The sequence below is a fragment of the Narcine bancroftii genome, chromosome 2 (assembly GCF_036971445.1).
Source record: "Narcine bancroftii isolate sNarBan1 chromosome 2, sNarBan1.hap1, whole genome shotgun sequence".
In the NCBI taxonomy this organism is placed as follows: Eukaryota; Metazoa; Chordata; class Chondrichthyes; order Torpediniformes; family Narcinidae; genus Narcine; species Narcine bancroftii.
This window is the reverse complement of record NC_091470.1, coordinates 46,457,271-46,482,401: the sequence shown is the minus strand read 5'-3', so window position 1 is coordinate 46,482,401 and position 25,131 is coordinate 46,457,271. Positions and strand designations below refer to the sequence as shown.

Below are 25,131 nucleotides of genomic sequence, written 5' to 3'. Positions count from 1 at the left end.
TATATCTGCCGAATCTCCAGTGAACCCCCCTTTGACCCTTCCTACCCTCCTCCCAAACTATCACCTCCACCCTCTGACTTCCCTTATCTTCCACTTCCTCCCCCTGATACCCCCCACCCTCCTTCCCTTAACACCCTACATCACAGTGACTCCCATTCTGACCATTGCTCATCATTCCCTCTGGCCCCCTCTCAGAGATAGAGCACTCTCTCCTCAGTAGAGGTCTCACCTTTATCCCACTTCACCCTCATCTCAATTAATTCTGTTTACTCCATTTCTTCCACTATCATTCTGCACCCCACTCTGAAGACCACTTCTGCCACTTTAAGCTTTCTTTCTCCTCTTGGACACCTCATCCTGGCCAGCTGCCTGTTCTGGGTCTTTTTTATTTCTATTTGCCACTGAGACATCAACTGTCTCAACTGCATCATTGCCCTGTCTTATTCCAATCTCGCCTCCTCCAAAAGCTCTTCTCTCCTTCTCTCTCCCTCTCTGCACAAATCCCAATCTCACTATCAAATCTGCAGACAATTGTGGTATTGTTATGGTCTGGTGCACCTTGCTGAGGTCAGACAACAGCTCTCAAACACCTCCTCTTACTTATCTATTCTAAGGAGCCTACCAAAGAACATCAAGAAATCATCTCACATGCCATCTATAACATCACTTCTGGTCATCTCCAACCCATGGCTTCCAACCTCATTGTTTTGATCCCCACACTGCTGTTTCTACCTGCTACCCAAGATACACAAACACAATTATCCATGTAGACCTTTTGATTCTGCATGCTTCTGCACCTCTGAACTAGTATAATCTTACCTTAACTCAATTTTTTCCCCCGGGTCCAGTCCCTCCCTGCCTGCATCCATGATACCTCAAATGCCATCCATCTCTTCAGTAACTTCCAATTCCCTGAATGTGCTTACATCACTTTCACTGTGGATATTCAATCTCTCTATACCTCTATCTCCACACACAAGGTCTCAAAGCCCTTTGTTTCTTTCTTAACAACAGACCGAAACAGTCCCCTTTCTCCACATCCTTCTTCACCTGGCAGAACTTCTCTTTTGACTCATCTCACTTTCCAAGTCAAAGGAGTAGCCATGGTTCCCAGCTATGCCTGCCTTTTTGTTGGATTTGTGGAACAATCCATGCTGCAAGTGTGCTAAACTCTTTCTCCACTACATTGACAACTACATTGGACCTGCCTCATGCACCATGATGAGCTCGTCAACTTTATTCACTTTGCTGCCTATTCTGATCTCAAATTCACTTCGTCATTCTCGGCGACACTCTCCACTTTCTTGATCTCTATGTCTCCATCTCAGGAGAAAAAACTTTCTAAGGACATTTTCTACAATCCGATCAATTCTCACAACTACCTCAACTACTACTCTTTACACCCAGTCCCCTGTAAGGATTTTATTACCCTTCTCTGAATTCCTCTGTCTCTGTCACATCTGCCTCCAAAAGGAGGTTTTCCATCCCAGATCATTCGCAATGTCCTCCTTCTTCAAAAAACATGGCTTTCCCTCTACCACTATCAACTCGGCACTTTCCCACATCTCCTCTGTTTTCTGCACATCTGTCCTGGCCCCCTCTGCCCTGAGAAGCAACATGAACAGGAGTTCTCTTGTCCTCACCTACCTACCCCACCATCCTCTACATTTACCATATTATTCTCTGCAATTTCCATCACCTACAATGAAATCCCACAACCAGCCACATCTCCATTCTCTTCTCTGCCTTCCTTTGGACTGTTCTCTCTATGACTTCCTCATCCATCGACCCTTGGCACCTTCCCCTGTGACCCCAGGAGGTGGCACACATGCCCACTCCTCCTCCCTCACCACTATTCAGGCCTAAACAGGTCTTCCAAGTGAAGCAACACTTCACTTGTGAATCTGTGGATGTCATCCACTGCATTCGGTGCTCCCATTGTAGCCTTCTCTACATTGGAGAGACTGGGTGCAGACTGGGAGATTCTTGTCTGACCACCTTTGCTCTGTCCACATCAATGGTTGGGATCTCCCAGTGGCCAAACATTTCAATTCTGTACCCGACTCCCGCGTTGACATTTCTGTCCATGGCCACATGTACTGCCAAACCAGGGTCATCCATAAAATGGAGGAGCAACATCTAACATTCTGTCTTGACACTTTCCAAACAGATGGCATTAATGCTGACTTCTTTGGTTTCTGCTGGACTACTCCCATTCTCCCCTATTCCATTGTCTCCTTTCCTCCAGCTCTCCACTCCTTTCTTCTCCATTCATAGAGCTATCACCCCTCCCCCTGTTTTGTCTGTGCCCTCACTCACTTATCTGCCTATTAATTCCTGTCTGTGAGCCTGTGCTCCTCCCCCTGCCCCTACCATTTTATTTAGGCATCTGCCTAAATTTTGCTCATACCTTGATGAAGGGCTCAAGCCCGAAACTTTGGTTATGTATCTTTATCTTTGCTATACAGAGTATGCTGTTTGACCTGCTGAGTTTCTCCTGCATGTTTTTTCTCCCTTCCCCCCCCCCCCCCACTTTCCCTCCCTCCCCTCTAGGAAACTGTAGAAATTCTTAAGATCTGTGCAGAGAGAAATAGTTAACATTTCAGGTTGAAGATCTTGAATGGGATGTTAATTATTGCTATCACCAGGTTTTTTTTGGGGGGGGATGGTTGAGGGAGGGGATGAAATTATATACACATACACAATATGAAATGCATTACATAAAATTTAAAAATTATAAAAATTGCATGTATATATAAAAAAGAAAAGAAAATCCCCTCCACTCAACCCTCCTCCCTCTCTCTCCCCTTCCCTTACAAAAACCCTTGTGAAAGGAAAAAAGAAATAAAAAAGAAATTGAAAAAGAGAAAGAAAGAAACAGAGAATGCCAAGAGGATAAAGCATGTATAACGTAAACTCTGATTGGAGGTTACCAAAAGTGGGGCCATTCAGAAAGCCTTAAACATACATATCTACATTTTGTAAATAAGGGCTGCATATTTTCAAGAACAGATATTTATTTCACAGACTATACGTAATCTTCTGTAAAGATATACAGCTACGAAGTTCTGCATGCCATCTTTCTATATAACTAAATCTATATCTGTTTCCATGATATTGCTATATATTTCCTAGAAACAATTTGATGCATAATCTAATTTTAATTTAGGTCTTGTAACCTTAATATTACCCAATAGAAATAACATCAGATCCTGTGGCAATTTGACCCCTGTAATTTATTTTTCAAAAATTTACCCACCTCCAACCAAAAATATCAAACTTCAGGGCATTGCCAATTAGAATGCAAAAAAGTTCCAATCTTACATCAACACCTAAAACACAGCTGAATTTAATCAATTTAATTTTTTGTGGAGTCAAATATAATTGATGTATAAAATTATATTGGACTAACCTATATCTTATATTTACAATTTTAGTCATATTATTCCTACATGTGAGGAGTTTTTATTCATTTTTTTATAATTTAGAGTGGATTTTTCAGGTAGCTTAGAAATGGAAAACAAAATCTCTGAAGTTGTTGGGAACATTTGTTGTAAGTGGTTGTGTAACTACAACACAGGTACTGTAATTTACACTGGATAATTCTGTTACTCCTTTAATGTGACAGAACATCCCAGGCTCCTACTTAGAAGCATTAGAAAACAAAAAGTAAGTTGCTTTGCAATGTACAAGATATTGAATTGAATTATTTATGTATACTAAGATATAGTGAAAAGCTTTGTTTTATGTGTTATCCAGACAAGTCAAACTATTCCAAACTATGACAGTTAAACAAGAAAGTATACAGATGCTATGATTATAGTTTAATACACAAAATTGCTGGAGAAAAGTAGCAGGTCATGCAGCGCCCATACGAAGTAAAGATATATAACCTACATTTTGGGCCTGAACCCTTGTCAAGGTACGAGCAAAAAGCAGACAGGCCCCTTATTTTCTCCTCCCCCCTCCTTTTTATTCAGATGCAAAGCTGCTTTTTGCACATGCCTTGAAGAAGGCTTAAAGCTCAAAATGTTGGTTATATATCTTTGCTTTCTATGGACGCTGCGTGACCTATTGAGTTTCTCCAGCACTTTCATGTATCAAGCTTAAGTAGGACAGGTAGTGAGAATAAAGAAAAAGTGTTGAGTACAGTGTTACAGAGAAAATATGTTCAGTTAAAACAGTGCAAGAGCAGCATTATTTTAGAAATGAGAAGTCCATTCAAGAGTGCTCCAAGAGACATTAGAGCAAGTGACCAAAAATTTGGTCAGAGGGAGGGTTTATGGAGAATGTTAAAGAAGAAAGAGAGGTAATGATGTGGCAATTTTGGAAGGAATGTCAAAGCCTATCTGAAGGCATGAAAGGCTCAAAGGACAAAAGTAGAGTAGTTTGGATTTCTTGGATTGATATGAAGATGGAAGAAATTAAAGAGAGTGAGAAAGAGAGCCAAGACTAAAATGTGCTGCAGGAATCATGTTTGTGTTGCATTATTAGTCATTTGCCAAGGCCTCTCCCTCGCTAATAAAACCTTCAAACCAAAGTCTTCCTTTTCATCTCTTTCATTCAACAGTTTTTTTTTCAGTTAAAAAAATATATATACATAAAAATGTTTGAGCTTGAATTTATTTGTATGGAATCTATTATTGTTTAACAGATAATGAAAACTAAAACATCTTGGGCAGGCAAATGGATAAGAAATACTGAGGAATATTATTCAAATGGAATGAGCTCAGCATGGCATCTCCATTGGCTGAAAGGCCTATTTTCTTTTCTACAAATAATAAATTATGTTTTGTCTCTTAATTATTTGCTATAATCTATAAAAGTTGGAACATCTGAACCAAAGTCACATGTAATAGATCTGAATTTTGTGGAGGTCTGATTTGTTTTCTGAATAGGCATAAGATCCTGAATGTTGTGTCATAACAGCTTTTAGGGATTGACTTTCTTTTCAAAATTAGCTGGAAATATCATATGATGAGTCCAATATGTTTATAAGATGATGAATAACACAGTAACAATACCAAGGCAGTAAAATAGAACTCCCAGTAAAACTGTATCTATTAAACCTTTCACCAAGGTGCACAAGCACAGTAGTTATATTTATTTTTGAACTTTACTGTTTGGTCTTGTACTTAGAGTAATTGTGTTTTGATAATGAACTATGAAATCAGTCATTAAAAAAGACTTGCAGATTTAATTTAGTTATTCTATTCAATAATGATGTCAGAAATTTAATGTGGTAGACAGTAATGAGGTTAATGAGTGGCCCTTGGTAATCTAATAAAGTGAAGCTTTGGCAAACTATATATTTGTTGCCCAATGACTGAAATATGATTAGTGTTTCTAAATGAACCAAAAAATAACCATATTGGATGTGGGAGATAAAAGATGCCAGACCCAAAGGCGCCAACAGGACCTTGTTTGCACATTGAGATGTTCAGATTTCTACATGGAAGCCTCCAGAAGCAGAGACTTGCGTGATTTATTCAGACAGCCCTCCGAAGTTTATCCAATGTACTTATAATTCCAATTTCCAATATCTGCCATGTTTAGCTTTTCAAGTTTGTATCCCACAATTCAAACACTTTCTTTCCTCTTTTTAATTTTGTCCCATTTTCACTCCCGCCTTCTTATTTAATCTCTAGGCAGATCATGTGTGATTAAAAAGCCCATTTTCTCTCAGCCATGTTTATGTGATTGAGTTTCTCTTGGCCTCTTTTCTTTGTACCCATCACTTTTCTCTGCAACTTAAAAGATATTTCTCATTTTTGATGTTGGTTGAAATGTTACCTGCTTCTCTCTTACTAGATGCTGTTTGACCTGTTAATAATTTTAAGAGGAGTGCTTTTATTTTACTTGGACTTGTGTCTGGGCAAGAGCTCAGAGCAGCAGTGATATTAAAAACAAATGGAATCAATAAATAACATTTCATTTGAGTTTCAGGTGAAATAAATTTATACAAGGCATCAGGAAATACAATAATACAAAAGAGAATGTTGCTAGGGTTAGATAAAAGGGTGGAAGCAGTAAGGCTAGTATAGACCAGCAGGGTTGAAGGCTTATTTCAATGCTGTATTTTATGTAATTCTTGGATCTCTTTTTCTTGTATATAATCTCCATGATTTTAAACAGTTTTTAATTTTTATGTAAAATTGACTTTTATATTTGGAAATATCTGCCCCTACATCAAATACTAATTCCCTTGAATTTTCTTTAAGGCTGTGGCATTCTTAAAAACTGTCCTTCAGCCAAAATATTAGAGCAGAAGTTGTCACAGAAACACATAGGTAGAGACAAAGCTCTTGCGTGAACCTTCTTTCAATTCCATTGGAGACACTTGAATCGAGTGAGCATATTGGAGAAACTGAATTTTCAGAGAAAATACAACTAATTTGTGGTGTACATTTTGTGCCTAGTCCACTGGGAGATGAACCTGTCGTCGTCAATCCTGATAATCTGCTGGGGAAACGCTTGGACTTTCAAATGGAGATCAGTTGGTGTTTAGGAGTGAAATGGATCCGAGAAAATAGCAACGGAGGAGTTCAAATAGGGTGAGAAATCCCAGTTTTCATTCATGCACACAAGAACAGATCAAACTCCTGAGGTTTCAATCCAATTAACAGTTCCAAACATTTCCTCTTTGTATCTTTTCCCTGGCCATCTGTAAACAGTAACAAAATTATAAATGTGAAAGGATATTCCTCCCTTTATGAAACCCTGTCTTTTGTTTTCCTCTGTTTTTGTGTAACAATAAAACTGTTAAATTCTGCACATGACTAGATATCGTAAACTCCATCAGTAAACACCATATAGAAAGACTACAATCACCTAAAGTAATGAATACCATAAATAGTTCAATTATCATATATATTTTGACTGATTTTGTTCGATTAATCTCATTACAATTTACTTGTTTTTTATTTACTATTTGTAAAGTATTAGATGTGATTTGATCATAGATTGACATTAAACCTAACATTTTCTGGATTATTTATATATTTTTATAATTTCAGTATTTCTCTAATTTTCATGCAAAGTTAAAATTTTGTATCGTTACTGATACAACAATGACCATCAAATCAGAAAATAGTAAAAACACCGAAATGCTGGACGAACTCAGCAGGTTGCACATCATTCATAGATTTATACCGTGCTGTATGTCTATATTTAAATTTATGACCGATGTTTCGGGCCTGAGCCCTTCCTTTAGGTATGAATAAAAAAAGAGAGACCAGTGTCTGTATTAAAAAGGCTAAGGAAAAGGGGAGAATGGGAAGAGGAATAAGGCCAACAGACAAAAAAATGTTGATTGAATATGATAAGAGGACAGGAGAGAGGAAAGGTGAGAACTGATTGAGGGAGAGGGTTATGGCTTGGACCATCTCTAGCAATACTCTCCATTTTCTTGATCTATCTGACTCCATCTCGGGAAACAAACTCTTGACCTGACATCTACAAATCCATCAACTTCCATAGTTACCTTAACTACAACTCTTTGCGTCCTGACCCTTTAAGATTTGTCCTCCTTCAAACAACATGGCTTCCCCTCTACCACGGCAGACTTAGCCTTCACCCACATATCTAAACATCTGCCCTGGGCCCTCCACCCTCATGCGCAATAAGAATAGAATTCACCTTGCCCTCACCTACCACCCTACCAGCCTCTGCATCCAACATGTCATCCTCCACCATTTCCACCATCTACTACATGATCCCACCACCAGACACCTATTCCCCTCTCTGCCTTCCGTAGGCACTATTCCCTCCATAACTCTCTTGTCCACTGCTCCCTTCCCACAAATTCCCCCTCCCAGACACTGACCACAGGAAGTGCTCCACTTGTACCCGCACCTCCTCCCTCACCACCGTTCGGGGCCCCAAAAACACTTCACTTGTGAATCAGCAGGGGTCTATACTGTATCTGGTGCTCCTTTTATGGTCTCCTCTGCATCAGAGAGACTGGATTCAGATTGGGAGATTGGTTTATTGAGCACCTCTGCTCTGCCTGCTGCAATAGTTGGGATCTTCCTGAGGCAACCCATTTCAGTTCTCTACCCCATTGTTGACTTTTCTACCCATGTCTTCATGCACTGTCGGACAGAGACCCGGAAATTGGAGAAATAACACCTTGTATTCCGTCTTGGCCCCCTTCAACCAGATAGCATTAATATTGACTTCTCCAATTACTGTTCGCACCCCCACCCCCAGTCTTCCCCATGTTTCCTTTTCTTTAACTCTCTCTCATTCTCTCTTCCCATTTCCCTCTGACTTCTGTCACAGAACCAACCCCACCCCAATCAATTTTCACCTTATCATATTCCATTAAGTATTGTATCGTATTAGCATGTTTTCTGTTAGTCTGTACTCCTCCCCCTCCCCTTTTCCTCAGCCTTTTTAATACAGACACCTGTCTCTCTTTATTTTCTCATACATTGACGAAGGGCTCAGGCCCAAAACATTGGTAATGTATCTTTACATCCTATGGACACTGCAAGACCTGCTGAGTTTCTTCAGCATCTACAGATTTTTCGTGTTTCGATCAAATCTGAAGAAACTTCCTTGGTCTCCTGATAGAACTGGTTGTCAGCAAGTAATCATAGCAATTATGGTGGCTCATGTTTGTTTTTGAATGAAAGCACTAGAAAACAGGCATATGTAGTATATTAAGAGTGTGTTACCTTTTGAAGAACTTGTGCACGACTTACAAACTTATCTGTGTTATTGTCTTATTGGAGAATGAAGGCAAATGCGAAAAGTTCAGAGGGACCTATGTGTTCCAGTGAATTAATCACAAAAGATAACAACAGGTCCAGTATGTTGTGAAGTAGGCAAAGTGCATATTGGCCTTTATTGAGAAGGGATTAGCATTTAAGAACAAGGAGGTTTGTTACATTTGAACATTATACAATACTGTGCACAGTTTTGGTCCTGTTATCTGAAAAAGCAAACAATAGGCAGGACAAAGGAGATCAGGCTAATTCCTGGGATGAGTGGGTTGTCCTATGAAGGGAGGTTAGAAAGTTTGCTGCAGTCAGAGATTCCCACCTGCTTCAAAAGGGCATCATTCAAACCCATGTCCAAGAAGAGGGTCATGAGGTTTAATTTTTTTTGGGAGGAATATATAGGTTGGCTCAATACCAAGGGCTGAAAGCCCTGTACTGTGCTGTAACATTCTATGTTCTAAGAACAGAGTGAACTGCCTCAATGGCTATCACCCTTCAGCACTCACATCTACTGTGATTAAATGCTTTGAGAGGTTGGTCATGGCCAGAATTAACTTGTATCTAAGTAAAGATTTGGACCCACTGCAATTCGCTTTTTATCACAATCACTCCACAGCAGATGGAATATAATTGGCTCTCCAATCAGCTCTGGATCACCGAGACAACATCAACACATACATCAGACTACTCTTCATCAACTAAAGCTCAGCTTTCAACACCATCGTACCATCAGTACAGTTGCCTAACTTTTTATCCAGGATCATTGTGACCGGATACCTGTGGTTTCAGCTGCACAGGAGATTATGTGTAGTGACGACGGTCATCGAGCCGCTACCACCAGGCCAAATGAAAGTGCCGCAATGCTGGATGGGCATCAGTATACGGTGATTCACAGGCACAGAACAACATGGGATATTCTAACGTAAATTGAGCCTTTTTCACATCCAAAGTTATGGTCGCTCCTGGAACCACCCCCGACAGTGCCAGATGTACTTTATTAAGCAATCTAGCTATGTTGTTTGCTGATTGCCTCCTTTCTACAAATCCAGCTTGATCTGGATTCATTAATTTTGGTAAATATTCTGCTAACCTATTGGCCAATGCTTTTGCAATGATTTTATAATCTGTGTTTAATAATGAAATGGGTCTATATGAGGCGGGATTCAAGGGATCCCTGCCTTTTTTTGGAATCACTGTGATAATTTCCATTGAAAAGGACTCTGGGAGGGTATGCATCTTGGCTGCCTGGTCGATTTGGCGGGGAAACTATCCTTCCCCCAGTTATTTAACAGCCTGCAAAGAGCTCAGGGTCCATGCAATTTTCTCTTTAGAGAAAGGGCCACTAAGGCCCTCTCATTCTTCCTTATCCAAATTTTGGTAGTTCCAATGGAAGCAAAAAAACATCTATTTTGGTAGGATCACCCACTGACTCAGATTTATACGATTCCTTATAAAATCTTCCACATGTTTCATTTATTTCTTTTGGTTTATACAAGATCTTGGCTTCCCCTGTTTGAATCACATTGATTGTTCTTGAGATCATTTCTGCCCTCACTTGCCAGGTCATGACTTTGTGAGCCCTCTCCCCCAGCTCATCGTACTAGTGTCTAGATCTTAAAATCAATGTTTCTGCCTTATATGTTTGCATCATATTATATTTGAGTTTTTTATTCACCACATTCCTGTATTTTTCTTCTGTGCCCTCTCTTTGATTGTTCTTTTCCAGTTAAGCTATCTCCTGTTCTAAAGCTTTAGACTCATTTATGTGCCCCATTTTAATGCTCTTGGTATAACCAATTATCTGGCCCCTTTCATAAGCCTTCAATGTACCCCATATTAGGAAGTTATCCTCAGTAGAGAGGCAGTTCATCTCAGAACAATTCTACCTGAGTTCTAACAAAGCTACAAAATTCCAGTCTTTCCAACAGCAACATATTCAGGCGTCATCTATACATGAAGTCTGCTTATCCAGTATTGTAATGGACAGAATCAAGGGTGAATGGTCAGATAGTAGTCGAGCCATGTACTTGGTCTCCACTATCCTACCCTCCATTTGGACTGATGCCAAAATAAATGAATTCTGGTGTAACAATCGTATTGCCTTGAATAAAAGGGGTAATCCCTTTCTCTTAGATTCCACCTTCTCCAGACACTTATGAGATTTAGCTCATTCATAAAGGCTAGGGTAGACTTAACCACCCTGGCCCTTATTACCTTCTTTACTGATTTTTCCATGATCGGATCAAGGCAAAAATTAAAATCCCCTCCAATCAAAACATTCACCCAACCTTCAGATACTTTCAAGGAAATGTCCTGTATAAATCTTCTGTCATCAAAGTTAGGAGCATAAATATTCTTAGGTGTCTAGGGTTTTGAATATATTTGACAATGCATCATCACAAATCTCCCTGCTGAGTCAGCAACAACTACCTTGACCATCACTGGAATATTCTTCCCCATCAAGATTGCCACTCCCCTGGCTCTGGAATTGAAGGAGGACATTGCCGCCTGGCCTACCCATCCCCTCTTTAACTTTAAATTCTCTTGCTTTATAAGGTGAGTCTCCTGTAAAAATACTATATCTGCCTGCATCTTTTTTTAGGTGTGCCAAGACTCTCTTTCTCTTAAGCACCTGTAAAAATCATGAATTTGATTGACTTATCCATTATCCCTGGACCTCTCCATTATGTCCTTCCCCTTCCTCCTCATCCCCGATACTTAACCTCCATCCCAGTTCTCCACCATAGATCCTTGGCACAGGCGACTGTGTTTCACACAAGAACTAAAAAAAATTAATAGAAATAACACCAGCAATTAAGAACCAAATGAAAAACACCCCAGAAACCCCTCCCCTTCATAATGGAATTGAGATGCTAGGGCTGAGGTACTGATTACAGAAGAATCTTCAGTGGTCAGCAGGTTGAGAATCACACCAGAGAATCACTCTGAAAATAAAGCAGCAAACTGGTCAGAGAATCTAGACAAGGTGAAATGCCTCAATGAAAGCTGATTCATTGAGATTAGCCCTACTCAAGGGTATCAGTTAGAATGATAAATTACTCTCAAAGGGTTATTCATAAACTTCATTGGCCAGCAAGTGAGATGAGGAGACTGAAACTGTAATCTGAACAGCAGGAGGTAGATAATTCAGAACCTTTAGGACCAGAGTTGTGCTTTGCAAAAATCTACAAAGGAAGAAGCAAAAAGATTAAATTCGAGGTTCTTTTATTATCATGTAATAAAACAGGTGTAATAATACACAAAACTTCCTTTAGTCTGCCATAAGGCAGGCAAAGATTCACCATTAGCAGAAGTTGCTCGGTGCCCCTTATATTCAGAGAAAGAGAAGCAAAAGAGAGTCCCTTCAGGGACCTACTCAGTGTCCATGGATTCACCGCCAGCGTTCCTGCAGCCTCTGCCACCACACAGGCTTCAGTCTAAACCATCAGTAACCCGAGCTCCAGGTCCAAACCTGCAACACAACTAGGAAGTCTTCAGTGCCCTCAGCTTCCTCATGTATCCAAGTTCCAATACCTGGTACCCCTTCAACCAGTCTCGAGCCAGTCTCCAGCGGTCTGCAGCCTCGTGTGAGACCTTTGACCGCAGTCGCTAGCAGCTCACAGCCTGCGTAGGTTTCTCGGCTCGAGTCACCAACAGCCTGCCGACTGTGTGTTCTTCAGCCACAGAGCCCTTCACGAGTCTGCTGCCTAGAGTGGTGAGATATATCAATTGAAACCAGCACAGACAATACCTCCGAAAGAAATGAGTCTGGAGAAGTGCTCAGTGTCTGGAAGATCTGTGTTACTCACAGAAATGTACACTGGTTGTGTTGAGAATTTATTGCCACATACATTGTGTAGTTAAATTCTTGCTACAGCTACACAGGCAACCAAGAACTTGCATAATTAAATAAACACATTAAACCTTGAGAGAAATAAAATTATAATGAATATTAAAGATTGGATAAATAGTCACAGTTGCAGTAGTGTAAAAAATGTGCTGTTTCAACTATTTAGACTGTGGTCCTTTCTTTAGGGTAGAACAGAAAGGTTCAAGACCCTGATAGTGAATGATGGGGGTGGGATCTGTTTTTGAACTTAGAGGGGATGTTGGCCAAAACAAAGGCTAATTTTGTTGGATATGTTCAGAGATGATTGTATTGCATTGGGTTGGAGTTCAAAAGCTTTGAAGATGCTGGGCAGAATGTCACAGCGAAAACTACACTGGACTCGAGGTTGAAGAGATGCCTACACTTTAAAAACAGAATGTGTAAAAATTTGATGAGAGGGGTTTAGAAATGGGAAGAGGAAAAATATTGCAATATGAGACAGGATGAGAAAAAGGCAGTAAGAGAAACAAGTACTAAAAAGCAACCAATGTAGAGACCGACCATTGTATTAATTATATTCAGTAATGGATACAATATATAATTATATTTGTGCAGTTATAGAGTTAAAAGATGTTTGTGTTAAGGTTTTTGTAAATTGTGTTTTCAAAGTTACAGAGATAATTATGTTAGTGCAACAATTATGGAGAAGCGTGTCAGTTCAATTATGGAGAGACCTACTTATGAATTTTATAAAGAATTTCAGGATTTATTAATTTCTTTATTGATGGATGTATTGAAGCAGGCGACAGAGGTTCATTCCTTTCTGGATTTTTTTTGAAAGCAATTATTACAATTATCCTGAAGAAAGATAGGGATCAGTTGAAAGCAGGATCTTATAGACCTATTTCTTTATTAAATGTTGATTATAAAATTGTGGCGAAGGTTGTAGCTAATAGGCTAGCTAAATATTTACCAGATTTAATTAATTTAGACCAAGCGGGTTTTATTAAAAATCATTATTCAGCAGATAATATTGTGAAGTTGATTTAACCATATAACCATATAACCATTTACGGAGAGGAAATAGGCCATGTTGGCCTTTCGAGTCCTCATCGGTTCACTGATTTTGTGCACCCTCTTCAGGCATTGGTCCCGGTAGATCTTCATTCAATAATGATGGGCAAATTCAATGCAGGTGGAATCAGTCGTAGAAATGTTTGTGAAATGTGCAGTTCAATCCCAATTTGTCCTTCAAGTAGGTTTTCAGTGGTTGTATGCAAAAATTCTTTAATTAATGTTTCTCAGGAGGAATCTAACCTACCAATGGTTATTTCATTGGATGCAGAAAAGGCCTTTGATAGAGTAGAGTAGAGTGGAGTTTTTTTATTTAAAGTTTTGGAGAAATTTAAATTTAGCCCCTTTTTTATTGGTTGGATTAAGGCTTTATATGGAAGTACTACTGCTAGATTTGTGACAAATGGACAGTTATCTTTACCTTTTATGTTGATTAGATCAACTAGACAAAGCTACCCTTTGTCCCCAGCTCTATTTGCATTAGTTATTGAACCTTTGGCTTAGATGATTAGACAAGATAGTAATATTAAAGATATTAAGGCAAAATCTGATGAATTTAAAATTAATTTGTTTGCAGATGATGTTTTCATATATTTTAACAGAATCTCGGAATTCTTTGAGGAACTTGAATGATAGATTGGAACAATATGGTGAGGTATCAAGTTATAAAATTAACTGGGAAAAGAGTAAGATTATGCCCTTAGCTGAAATGGATTACTCTTCATATTGGCATATTGTGAAATTTAAATGGTCAGATCAGATTAAGTATTTAGATGTTAATGTAGATGTAATTATAGTCATTTATATGAATTAAATAATTTGTCTTTATTGTCTAAAATTAAATATGATTTGAATCGGTGGAAAGATTTACAGATTACATTAATAGGATGAGTTAATTGTATCAAAATGAATATTTTTCTTCGAATACAGTATTTATTTCAATTTATTATTTGTAAGATTCTTTAAAAAATTTTTTAAAGATTTAAATGCTTTGGTGAGGAAATTTTTATGGAAGGATAAAATGGTAAGGGTATCTTTACCAAATTTAACTTGGAAATATGAATTAGGAGGTCTGCAGCTCTCTAATTTTCAAAATTATTATGAAGCAGCACAATTGAAATTTATTAATAGGATGTTTGAAATAGATAAACCTTTGATATGGGCTAATATTGAATTATCTCAGATTGGTGAGAAGAAGATGGATCCATTTATTTATAGATGGAATCCTAAATTACTGAGTAATTACAATTTATCTGTTTTGAAACTTTTAATGGATTTATGGTATAAAAATAATGAAGTCATAGGTACTCAAGGCAAGATTTCAGGTAAAACTCCATTGTATCAAAATAAGCTTTTCCCCTTTACACTTAATAATCAACTTTTGAAGTTATGGGTTCAAAAGTGTATTAAATTGGTGCAAGATTGTTATGAAGCAGGATATTTTATTTCTTTTCAAAGAATGAAATAAGAATATGGTTTAACTTCAAATACTCTTTTTTTTCTTATTATTAAATTAAAGCTTTACTGTTGGATAATTTTGGACATTCTTTTTTTTTATTTAAAATAATATTTTGAATTATTAATCAACAATAATATAACACCTTATCTATTTTATCTAAACTTATCTAAAACTAACTACTCTTATCTAAACTATCCCCTAACTATGCATGAACATACTTGTGTGTGTTGAATACCCCAAGGCACAATTCTCAAAAGTTCAAAGTTCAGTCTCAGAACATCCAATGTTTTTTTTTAATTTTTTATTTTTCACACCATAAATCACAATAGCCATGATATACACTTTTTCTTTTCCACACATTTACAGTGATTTTTTCTCCCCCCCCCCTCCCTCCTCCCAAGCCACCCCCCCACCCCCCCCAATTTTGGACATTCTTTACGGTTACCTAGACCTAGACGATCTAAGTTTGAAGTTTTACTTACTGAAGGTGGTAAGAACGGATTTATATCTGAGATATATGTTTTATTATGGAATAAAATACTTAAGCCGGGTATTCATAAATCTAGATTGAAATGGGAGAAAGATTTAGGTATACGTATTTCTCAGGATGATTGGATGAACTTGTGTAGGGTGGTATGACTAAAATTGTAAATGTAAGGTATCAACTGGTTCATTATAATTTTATTCATCAATTATATTTAACTCTGTAAAAATTAAGGAAATAATTTTATTTCTTCGGATTTATGTTTTAGATGTCATAAAGAGGTAGGTTCTTCTCTACATTCTACTTGGTCATGTGAGACAGTAAAACCCTTTTGGAATAAACTTAAGGAATTTCTAGGAGTTATTTTGAAAGTAAAATTTCTATTAGACCCTGTGGTCCCTTGTTGGGTAATATTAAGAGGGTTATCTTAGAATTGAAATTAACTAGATTTCAAATCACTTTTTTGAGATTGGCTTTAGCGGTGGCCAGAAAATGTTTGTCAAATACTTGGAAAAATGATACTGATTTGAGTATTCAGATATGGAGTTAGGGTCTTGTATTCCATTGGAAGAGATAACGTATAATTTATGCGATAATTATCTTTTTTTTAATTGTAAAAGTTGCAGCCTGTATTTGGATTATAAGGGGTTGAACTATTAAATCCCCTTCCCGCACGTTAGTGGTGTTACTCCAAACCATGCTAATTAACTGGTGAATTTTGATGTTATGTGATCTCCTCTTTCCTTTTTTCTTTTTTTGGGATAGATTAAAGGGGGATGGTTTGGGGTGGTGGGTTAGGGAAGGGGGGGTTTTAGGGGATTAGTTTTCAAAATATCATGTATGTATTTTGTGTCTTTTCTAAGTTTTATTCATTAATTGTATCTTTAATATATTGCATCATGATTTAATCAATAAAATTTTCAAAAAAGAATAAAATCTCAAATCTTGATGCTCTTAAGTCTCCTGAATGTGCTATTTTTTCCCCGCCAATTTAATTGGGTCTTAAATTGTATAGATCCTGATGTAAATGAGGAAGATGCGAACAGTAATTTACACTAACACCATGAAGCTACCAAACTTTTGGAGCAATAGATTTATTAATATTTGGTATAGATTTTCAATTTTATTATTTCATTCTGTCATTCATCAAAAACATACAGTACTGTAATAAAAATAGCTTCTTGTTTGTTGCAGATTTATGATGTACAATCTCCCGACAATGTTCTATACTCCTGCTGTCTGGAATAATACTAATTCTCTCCTGGATTACTCAATGTGTTTCACAATTCACCACGTTACTCCAGATTTCCTTAACTATCTGAAGACACATTCTGTGGTCTTGAAGCTGTGGGGTCTGCAAGGTATGTGAAATAAAATTTCAACTTGCAATAGAGGATGAAAACTCCAGTTCACGTTGCTTTTACTACCAGGCCACTGGTCAATATCAAGCTTTATAGAGTATGTTTGTCGTCAATAACATCCATTAGTATTGGCAGTGGCAGATTAACTATCTCCCGAGCTCTAGACTGAGTTTTAGTAAGGCCCCCCCGGGTCAGAGTCATCGGGGAAGGGGGGTATTCATGGGCCAGACTCCAACTCACATCCTTCCAGCCCTCCCTCTCTTTCTCTCTCTCTCACTTTCTCACACTCACTTGGCAGTGCGCGTGCCACAGCTTGTGGCACAGAATTTTGTGTGATTTCACTGTTGGTTCCTGACTGAGTCAAAGTCAACCGACTGGGACATGAGTCTCCAGCAGACAGGGGAAGACTGATGAATTTTAAACCTTGTATTCTATTTACAAGTTTGTGTTGCTTATTTGCTAAACCAGCCTTGTGTGTATTTATATGTATTTGTGATACGTTGCTGAATGTTGTTTTATTTGTGTGTGCGTGTGAATGCTTTAACCTCATTACTCTTCATAGGCATGCACGTTTCTCTGGCGGTTCCACCTGCATGGGGGATTATGGGTAACAAAGAAGACCATTGAACCCGGATTGAGCTGCCACCTCCCTGAGTGGGCCCATTGTTTTTTTTTTATTTCGGTGAATAGGTGAAAGCCAATTGACAGAAGCTTTGAAAGCTACAAGTTGTTGCAATTTTAAAATACTTTTAATGTTGTGGCATCATTAGCCTAACATTTGTATTGTTGTATCTCTAATTTCTATTATTGTTTGAAGGGCCCCCTTACCTTCCAGGGCCCTAGGCTTCAGCCTATGGCTAATTGCCACTGAGTACTGGAATGTTAAACCATTAGACCCATCGTCATGCCAACCCCCCAGATTCCAGTCCTTCTTTGTTTTGTGAAATACAAAAACTATTCATTGCCACATTTACACAATTTCTGATTAAACTATGCCATTTTCTCAGTTTATTTATTGCACTCTCTAATCATTCCCCTGAAATTCACTAATCTCCTGTAATTCTCTATTTGTTTGGCAGGTTTGATTAGTTATTGTGCAACCAGCCTCACAAGTCTGATTCATTTGTGTCAGGCAATTTGTACCAAAAGTATCTAGGATAAGAGGTGATAACAGTTACATAATGGCAATATTCAAACAATTATCAGCTTGCATTACTTTAAGTGATGTTTCCAACAAGTAAATTGAATACTGATGAGTATCCTTCAGAAACAGAGAATAATAACTGAAATAAAAAACTGACTTCACAGTATATATTTACTAGCCCCTTTTCCACTGATGCCTTGCCCCAGAAATTAACGGGGAATTCACCGGTTAGGGGTCCAGTGGAAAAGGAAAAGAATCAGCCCGCCAGCAGTAAATGATATTAAATCTCACCGGGGATTGTCGACCTCGACCCCTACTCATATCCCCAGAATCATCTGACACTGGCCTGCTGATTAAACCGGAGGAAAAAGAACAATTTCCATCCATTCCATTCGAAAGGAGACTCTCTGATCCCTGTTCAGCGGAAAAGCAGTCAGTGTCCAGGTTAAAGGCGACCAGTGGACACAGCACAAATGGCTTCCTATAAAGGGATAATGCACGGCCAATTAACTGGGATGTCAGTGGAAAAAGGGCTTAATAATGTTACTATATTTAATGTTTCTATATAGTCAGTTTTAATCCTGGAAGTGGCCAGCGACTTGTATTTGTAAAGCTTTTTTTTAAGGACAAGTGTCAGGCACAGATTAGATGCTTTACTTCAAGAAGATACAAATAAACTGATCAATATTATTTTGTAGCTTACATTAAGGGGAAGTTAAATTTTAAATTTTATTCTAGTAATCAGGGAGCAAAATGTGTAGCTGGCCAGCATTTAACAGAAATCAGCTCAGAGCAGAAAGAAAAGTTAATATATATTTCAAAATGTTCAATAGGTAGCAAAATGTTAGAATCATAGAAATGTACGGCACTAAAATGGACCCTTTTGTCCATTTATGTCCGAATCAACATTGATACTTACTGTATCTTCACTAATCGTACTTGCCCACATTAGGGCATTATTTATACCTTTCCATTCAAATATCTGTCCAAATGCCATTTAAAAGTTGTGTTTGTACTTGCCTCAACTATCTCCAAAATACCAGCTTGATCCAAATATTCACCACCTCAGACCTCCTTCATATTCCTCCCCTCTCGCCTTTATCCTGTGCCTTTTGTTGTAGACACTTCTGCCTTAGGGTAGATAGTCAGAATCTTTATTTGATCTATTAACCTTCATAATTTTGTAAACCTCTGTAAGGCAATACAGGCTTTCTTCATAACTACGGCCCTCCTTCCCAACTGCTGTACTCTCTCTATGTGGAGTGTCAACCAGAAGTGTACTCAATAGCTAACCAAAAATTTGTTTCACTGCAACACATCATCCCAGCTTTTATACTCAATATCTCAACCTATGATGGCAAATATACCAAATGTCTTTTTTGCTACCTATCTGTGTCACATCTGTCAAAGAGCTGTAGACTTGTACCCCAAGCTGTTATTTGGTGAACAAAGATGCAAAAATCTCTGTTGGAGCTCCAGCAATCTCCTTCCTTGCTTCCTTCAGCATCTTGGGATAAATCTTATCCAACCTTGATGAGCTATTCACCTATGCTTCAAATTTTCTATCACTTCCTCTTTCCTGATGGAAATAGAGAAGTAGTGGAAATCTATTCTATGCGCCAGAATCTATGTTCCAGAAAATTGATGTACCTCTCATTAAATTCTACAAGCTCCACATCCACTTCCCTGGTGTGTACAGATGGAAAGTATTCACTTATCTAAACCTTGATTTGGAAATTCTGATGATTATGTTTGTCCATGGAAAAAGTCATATTGAAGCTGAGAAGCTGGAAGAATGAACTTTCAGTGGCCAATGGAATTACAGATGATACTCGGAGAGCCAGTTTCTGTTCTCTTTAGCATACATGTCTATAGAGCCTTGAAGGTGGCAATACAGATTGCTAATATTATTAGGAAGGCTTATGGGAAATTGTTCTTCATTTGTCAGAACATTGAATACAGAATTAGTGAGGTTATGTTCCAACTTTTTGAAACCATGTTCAGATCTCTACTGGACTACTGTGGCACTTCCGGTCACCAAGCTATAGGAAGGATGTGATGGTGTTGAAGAGATGCAGAGCAGATTCACAAGGATGTCACATTTCAGTTATGAGGGGAGATCACAGAATCTTGTTCTGTCTGGAGTGGTGGGAGATGATTGAAATATAATTATGAATGGTATAAATAGAATGGGCTGCAGGACACTTTACCCATATCGGAGGTAGATAAAGTTTGAGGCCACAGACTTTGTGAAAGGGGTAAGAGATTTAGATGGTGAACTTCTTCACCCAGAGTACCTGGAATGTTCTGCCTGACTGAATGGTTAAAAATGAAAGCGTTTAAGAAGCGTCTGAATGGAAAAATTGAATTACTGACGCATAGAGGCTGGAAGATGGGATTAATACAGCGGGTGCCCACTGTTCAGTGTGGATGTTGTATGAATATGTGATTGTCCCAGTGGCATTTGCTGAAACAGCTATGTTTGACTCACTGACCACAGGTACTGTGGTTTTACCTCAAAATTTGTTTTCTCTTGATTCATTAATGGCTGATAAAAATACCATCATTCCATGACAACACACACACATTTACAATCCATCAATGCCATTTAATCCTGATCTCCCCCCCCATTCTTCTGTAATTTTTTTCTGCAAGTAGTTTTCCAAATTCTATATGAATTTAATTTTGAATGTGTCAATACCCTTTCAAGCAGCACATTACAGTAATAATGCTAACTATGTTAAAATAAATATACTGCTTCCTTTATTACAAACATCAGTCACCTTGTATCCATATTTCTACTTATTTACTGACAGAACCATTCACTTTTTAAAATTACTATCATGGTCCATGAAAATTCTCTGAGGAGACAACCACTTGATTCTCCATGGAATCAAAGCCCTTTATCCCTGGCATTATTCTAGTAAATCTCCACCCCACCCACATCAAGACCTCATTGTTCTTCTGAAATACTGGTGGGCCTACTTCAACAGAATATTCCCTGCAGGAGCTCAAAATTCTGTCCAAGCAAATATCATTCATGTTCTGATCTCAGACCATTGTTTTCTGCAAGTTTCTTCAATGCCTTCCCTAAATTTCAATCCTGACTTTCCTCGTAGCTTTTCCTGGAAGCTGACCTGTAGACTTCATAGTCTGCAGGGCCCAATTTCCACATGCTTTCTCCCTTTCGTGGTTGCAGGTCTGGGGCCCCAAGATGATGCACAGAAAGGTCTAGGTTTAACAGGGCAAATGCACAGGCCCTGAAGACCAGGTTGTTCCAGGGTGCCAGTGACCTGAAGTTCACCATGACCTGGAGACCCAAAACATTCAATAAATTAACTGAGTCCCTGATCAGACCAAAGAATTCCCAGAGCATCAACTTAATGGGTCCCATCCCCAAGATAATTTTCACCCACGATGACATCGAACATCATTTTGTTCATTGTTTCTTCCCAAAACAGGAGGAATATGTTTGGTTAGCTTCTTGACCGAGCATCTAATTGGTGGGTGTCACTCCCTTTCCTTTGCTGTAAGGGGGTCAAGGTGACAAGGGGCAAAGCACTAATTGGGGCTCAGCCTGATAATTCCATTCATTTCTGATCAGCACATTACAGAAACAATGTTCTGCTCCAGGCGAGGATCATGAAGGTATTTCCAGGATAATAAAACAACTCTGAGCAAAGGCACGAGAGGCCAGATGCCATTCTCCCTGCAAAGGATGAAAAAAAGAATAGTTCTTTTTGGGGAGAAAAAAATTATAGAAATCTAGCAGAAAAGAAAGGAAAGGCATGACCAGAAGGCATAGATTTAAAGTAATAGATAGAAAATATTGAGATGAGTGAAGAAGCTTTGTTTGCCAAAGGGGTTGAGGGTATTTGGAACTTGCTGCCTGAAAATATACTGCTACAGAATTGTCACTGTTCAAGTATTCATATCCTGTGTTCTGCCACTTCTCCATTTCCTCTGCTGCCCATTCTTATCCCTCTCCTTCCCTTCTTGATTCATCTGCCTCAATATCACTTCTCGCTTCTCTTATTCATTCCCCTTTCCCAGATAACGCTTTTCCATCACCCTTCTCCTCTTCCTCTCCTTTTTCTTTTTCTTTTCCACTAACCCTGCTCAACATCTCAAATTTCTTTCAATCTGTTCATCCTTAAATGTATTATCAAAGCAGTCAACAGCAGATTGGTGGAAAGGTAGACCTTTCGGGGAGAGAAAAAGTTACTGTTTCAGCTTGATTACCTTTCTGCTGGTGCTGCCTGACCCACTGAGTATTTCTAGATTTTTCTGTTGTTTCAAATTTTCAGAATCTGCAATTTTTTTAATGATAAATGTTCAGTGTTGATTTTACTTGCTAAAAGGAGGTCTACCTGAATACTCAATGTTGGATGAGAAATAAATTTGTCCAGAAATGAAACATAACCATTATTTCAAACTGTGTTCTGTCAGAAGGTTGCAGAGAAATGGAAACAGTGTTTGCTAATGTCCCACTGTCGAGTGATGGTAACGTGCTGTTAGACTTGAGCTCAGGAAATCAATGGACATCTGTGCCACTGGTATGATAAATCTGTTCTTTGTAAGATTATCCAGAATTAGAAAGAGTTCAAGCTTGCAGTCAATTCATGTTTGCTGACATTAATTTTCCAACACAACCTACATGTACCTGTGCTCTGCTTAATGGTAAGAGCCCATTAATATTTTAATCTATTCTGCAAGTTTTAATCTGATAAAGGAGTAACCTTCTTTAAACAGAGGGAAACATTTCTAGGAATCTATATTTAACATGCTTTGGTGTGTGATCATGCAGGGTGATGAAGACCATAAATTCAAACTATCTCAGAAACTGAGAATGATGGAAGAAGAAGTGAAAAATCTCAGAGAAGCAAACCAAGCTTTAAGAAATGAAAATGCAAAACTGCTAAAGAAAACAAAAAACACTTCCTCGAAGCATGGTAGCACCAGTGATTAGCAGTCACTTAAGCTTTGCTGAATTCTGGTAATTTTTCCCCATCATTTTCTTTAACTCTCAACCTTCTACTTGCCTGTTTGCAGAGGGAGATTCATTGAAATCCACGGATGACCAATCCTGTCAAAGGTCACCGCTTCCCAGCATGGATGCTGAGTTTGCAAAAGCACTCAAGACTTTTTATTTCAGCATGATTGGAGTGAGAGGAAGACTGATCCGCTTGAAGCAGGTCAGGCCACTGGTAAGGGAAGAGTTTTCTTTGTATATGCTTCATAATGACATTGACTAATACAGCAGTGGAATGTTTGAAATCTTCAAGTAAAGCATGAAGGGCTTTGACCCCTTTTAACTTTCAACAGAAATAAAATATAATTCTAAAGTGCAATCTTAGAATGACACAATGTGTTTGGCAGTGGTTAGCAAGTGATGCACAACATTATTGTATCCTATTACAATGTTAATGTTTGAGACTGAGAAAATTTGTTTCTTAGCCACAGACCTCATTCTTTTCCCAGACAATTGTCCACAATTGAAGCACTGTCCACAACCTTGGTGTCCTTTTGATCTGATCAATTTCAAGCCTCTTACCAGGTTATTTCTGAAGCTGCTTTCAGGTGCTTGGACGCAAATAATGCGCCAGCAGATGCGGCTGTGGGAGTGCAGCTGGGACGTTCAGGTGGTCGCAGAGAGACGCCTCTCTGTCACCTGAACATGCCAGCTGAAGGAGAGCCATGTCCGAGCGAATGCCAGCTCCTATGGACTGTGGCCTTAGTCCCACTACTGCTTTCAGGTGCAATGGGGGTTCTCGGAGCCAGAGATTATACCTACAGGAGGAGGGTTAGGTAAGTGCTCCTCCTGGCTGGGTTCTCCACTTTCAGGTGGCCACCCGACAGCCGCATTGGAGTACAATAGGCGGCTTTACATTGGAGTATTTTGGCCACCTGTAAGTGCCTTAAGACCATCTTGCCTTCAAATTGGATCAGTTAGCACACATCAGGCATAAAACAAGGTCTTTGTTTAAACCATAACACAGCAATCTGTGAACAACAGTTGAAGCAAGGGGAAGAACAGCATTCAGAGCTGAAGCCTAAGGGATATGAGGGACAGCCAGAAAAACAGAAGGAGTGAAAGGAGCATGGGAATGTCCCAGCAGCAGACCCATCTCCCTGCAATGCAGGGGAAGAAAACATTGACTTTATGGGCAATAAACATCTCCCAGATAGAGAGATACTTTTCATTAAAGATTCTGCTGAATTATGGTAAGAGTATAGGCAAAGAGACCTCTGGGCACTCCAATCCATAACTTCAATTAATTAATTGGCCATGGGAGCCCAGATGACACAATAATCCCCCATATCTTTCTTTGCAGGACCATCTGTGACACTAACACATGAATGAATGTGTTACTGAAATGGCTGCCAGCAACTGTTGTCAGTGATATGCAGGCTCACTCTGTCTTTCCTTATGAGGGTGTGATATGTGAATTTGGCTTAAATGGTTGGGGATTCTAACACTTGGGAGAGTGCAGTAAATTTTATTATTTATTTATATAGCACATTTAAAACAACTCACATTGACCATGTGTTGTATAGATCAAAAAGACATCACAACTATTTACAGAATAAAACGAATGAGAGGTTAGAACACAAGGTGGATGAGGAGGACTCAAAAATGGCAGCGAATAAAATTACACCTTCATTCTGGATATAAAAATTGATGGAAGGGGCCGAGTTGATAGAAGGAGGAATGTTGTTCCACAGTTTGGGGCTGCAATAGCGAAGGTGTGATCTGAGTTTACAATTTGAGCACGGAACAGCCAAGTTCCCCAAGTTTGCTGACCTGAAGTGGAATAAGGAGATAAAAGAGGGGGCTGGCCCATTAAGGGCTTTGTAGACAAACAGGTGAACTTTAAAATCAATTCTGAGCCATGCTCGTAACCAAAGGAGGGAGGCGAGAGTAGGAGTGATAGGGTCCCTCTTGGCCACTGACAGGAGCCTGGCTGCAGCATTCTGAATCAGTTGCAGACATGATTAGGAAGACCGATTAACCACAGTATATAGGGAATTAGAATAGTCTAAATGGGAGAAT

General features: G+C 38.7%; 1 protein-coding gene across 1 annotated transcript in view; it reads left to right on the top strand.

The window, feature by feature from the left end:
• LOC138752864 (kinesin-like protein KIF28) overlaps positions 1-24,437 on the top strand; it is a 92,656-nt gene extending 68,219 nt beyond the window's left edge. The window contains exons 20-26 of the mRNA XM_069915482.1: positions 6,420-6,554; positions 16,767-16,933; positions 22,527-22,633; positions 22,885-23,029; positions 23,130-23,284; positions 23,635-23,885; positions 24,413-24,437. Of these exons, the coding sequence (XP_069771583.1) occupies positions 6,420-6,554; positions 16,767-16,933; positions 22,527-22,633; positions 22,885-23,029; positions 23,130-23,284; positions 23,635-23,885; positions 24,413-24,437 (985 nt within the window). The remainder of the gene's footprint in view (positions 1-6,419; positions 6,555-16,766; positions 16,934-22,526; positions 22,634-22,884; positions 23,030-23,129; positions 23,285-23,634; positions 23,886-24,412) is intronic.
• Positions 24,438-25,131: the final 694 nt, after the last annotated feature.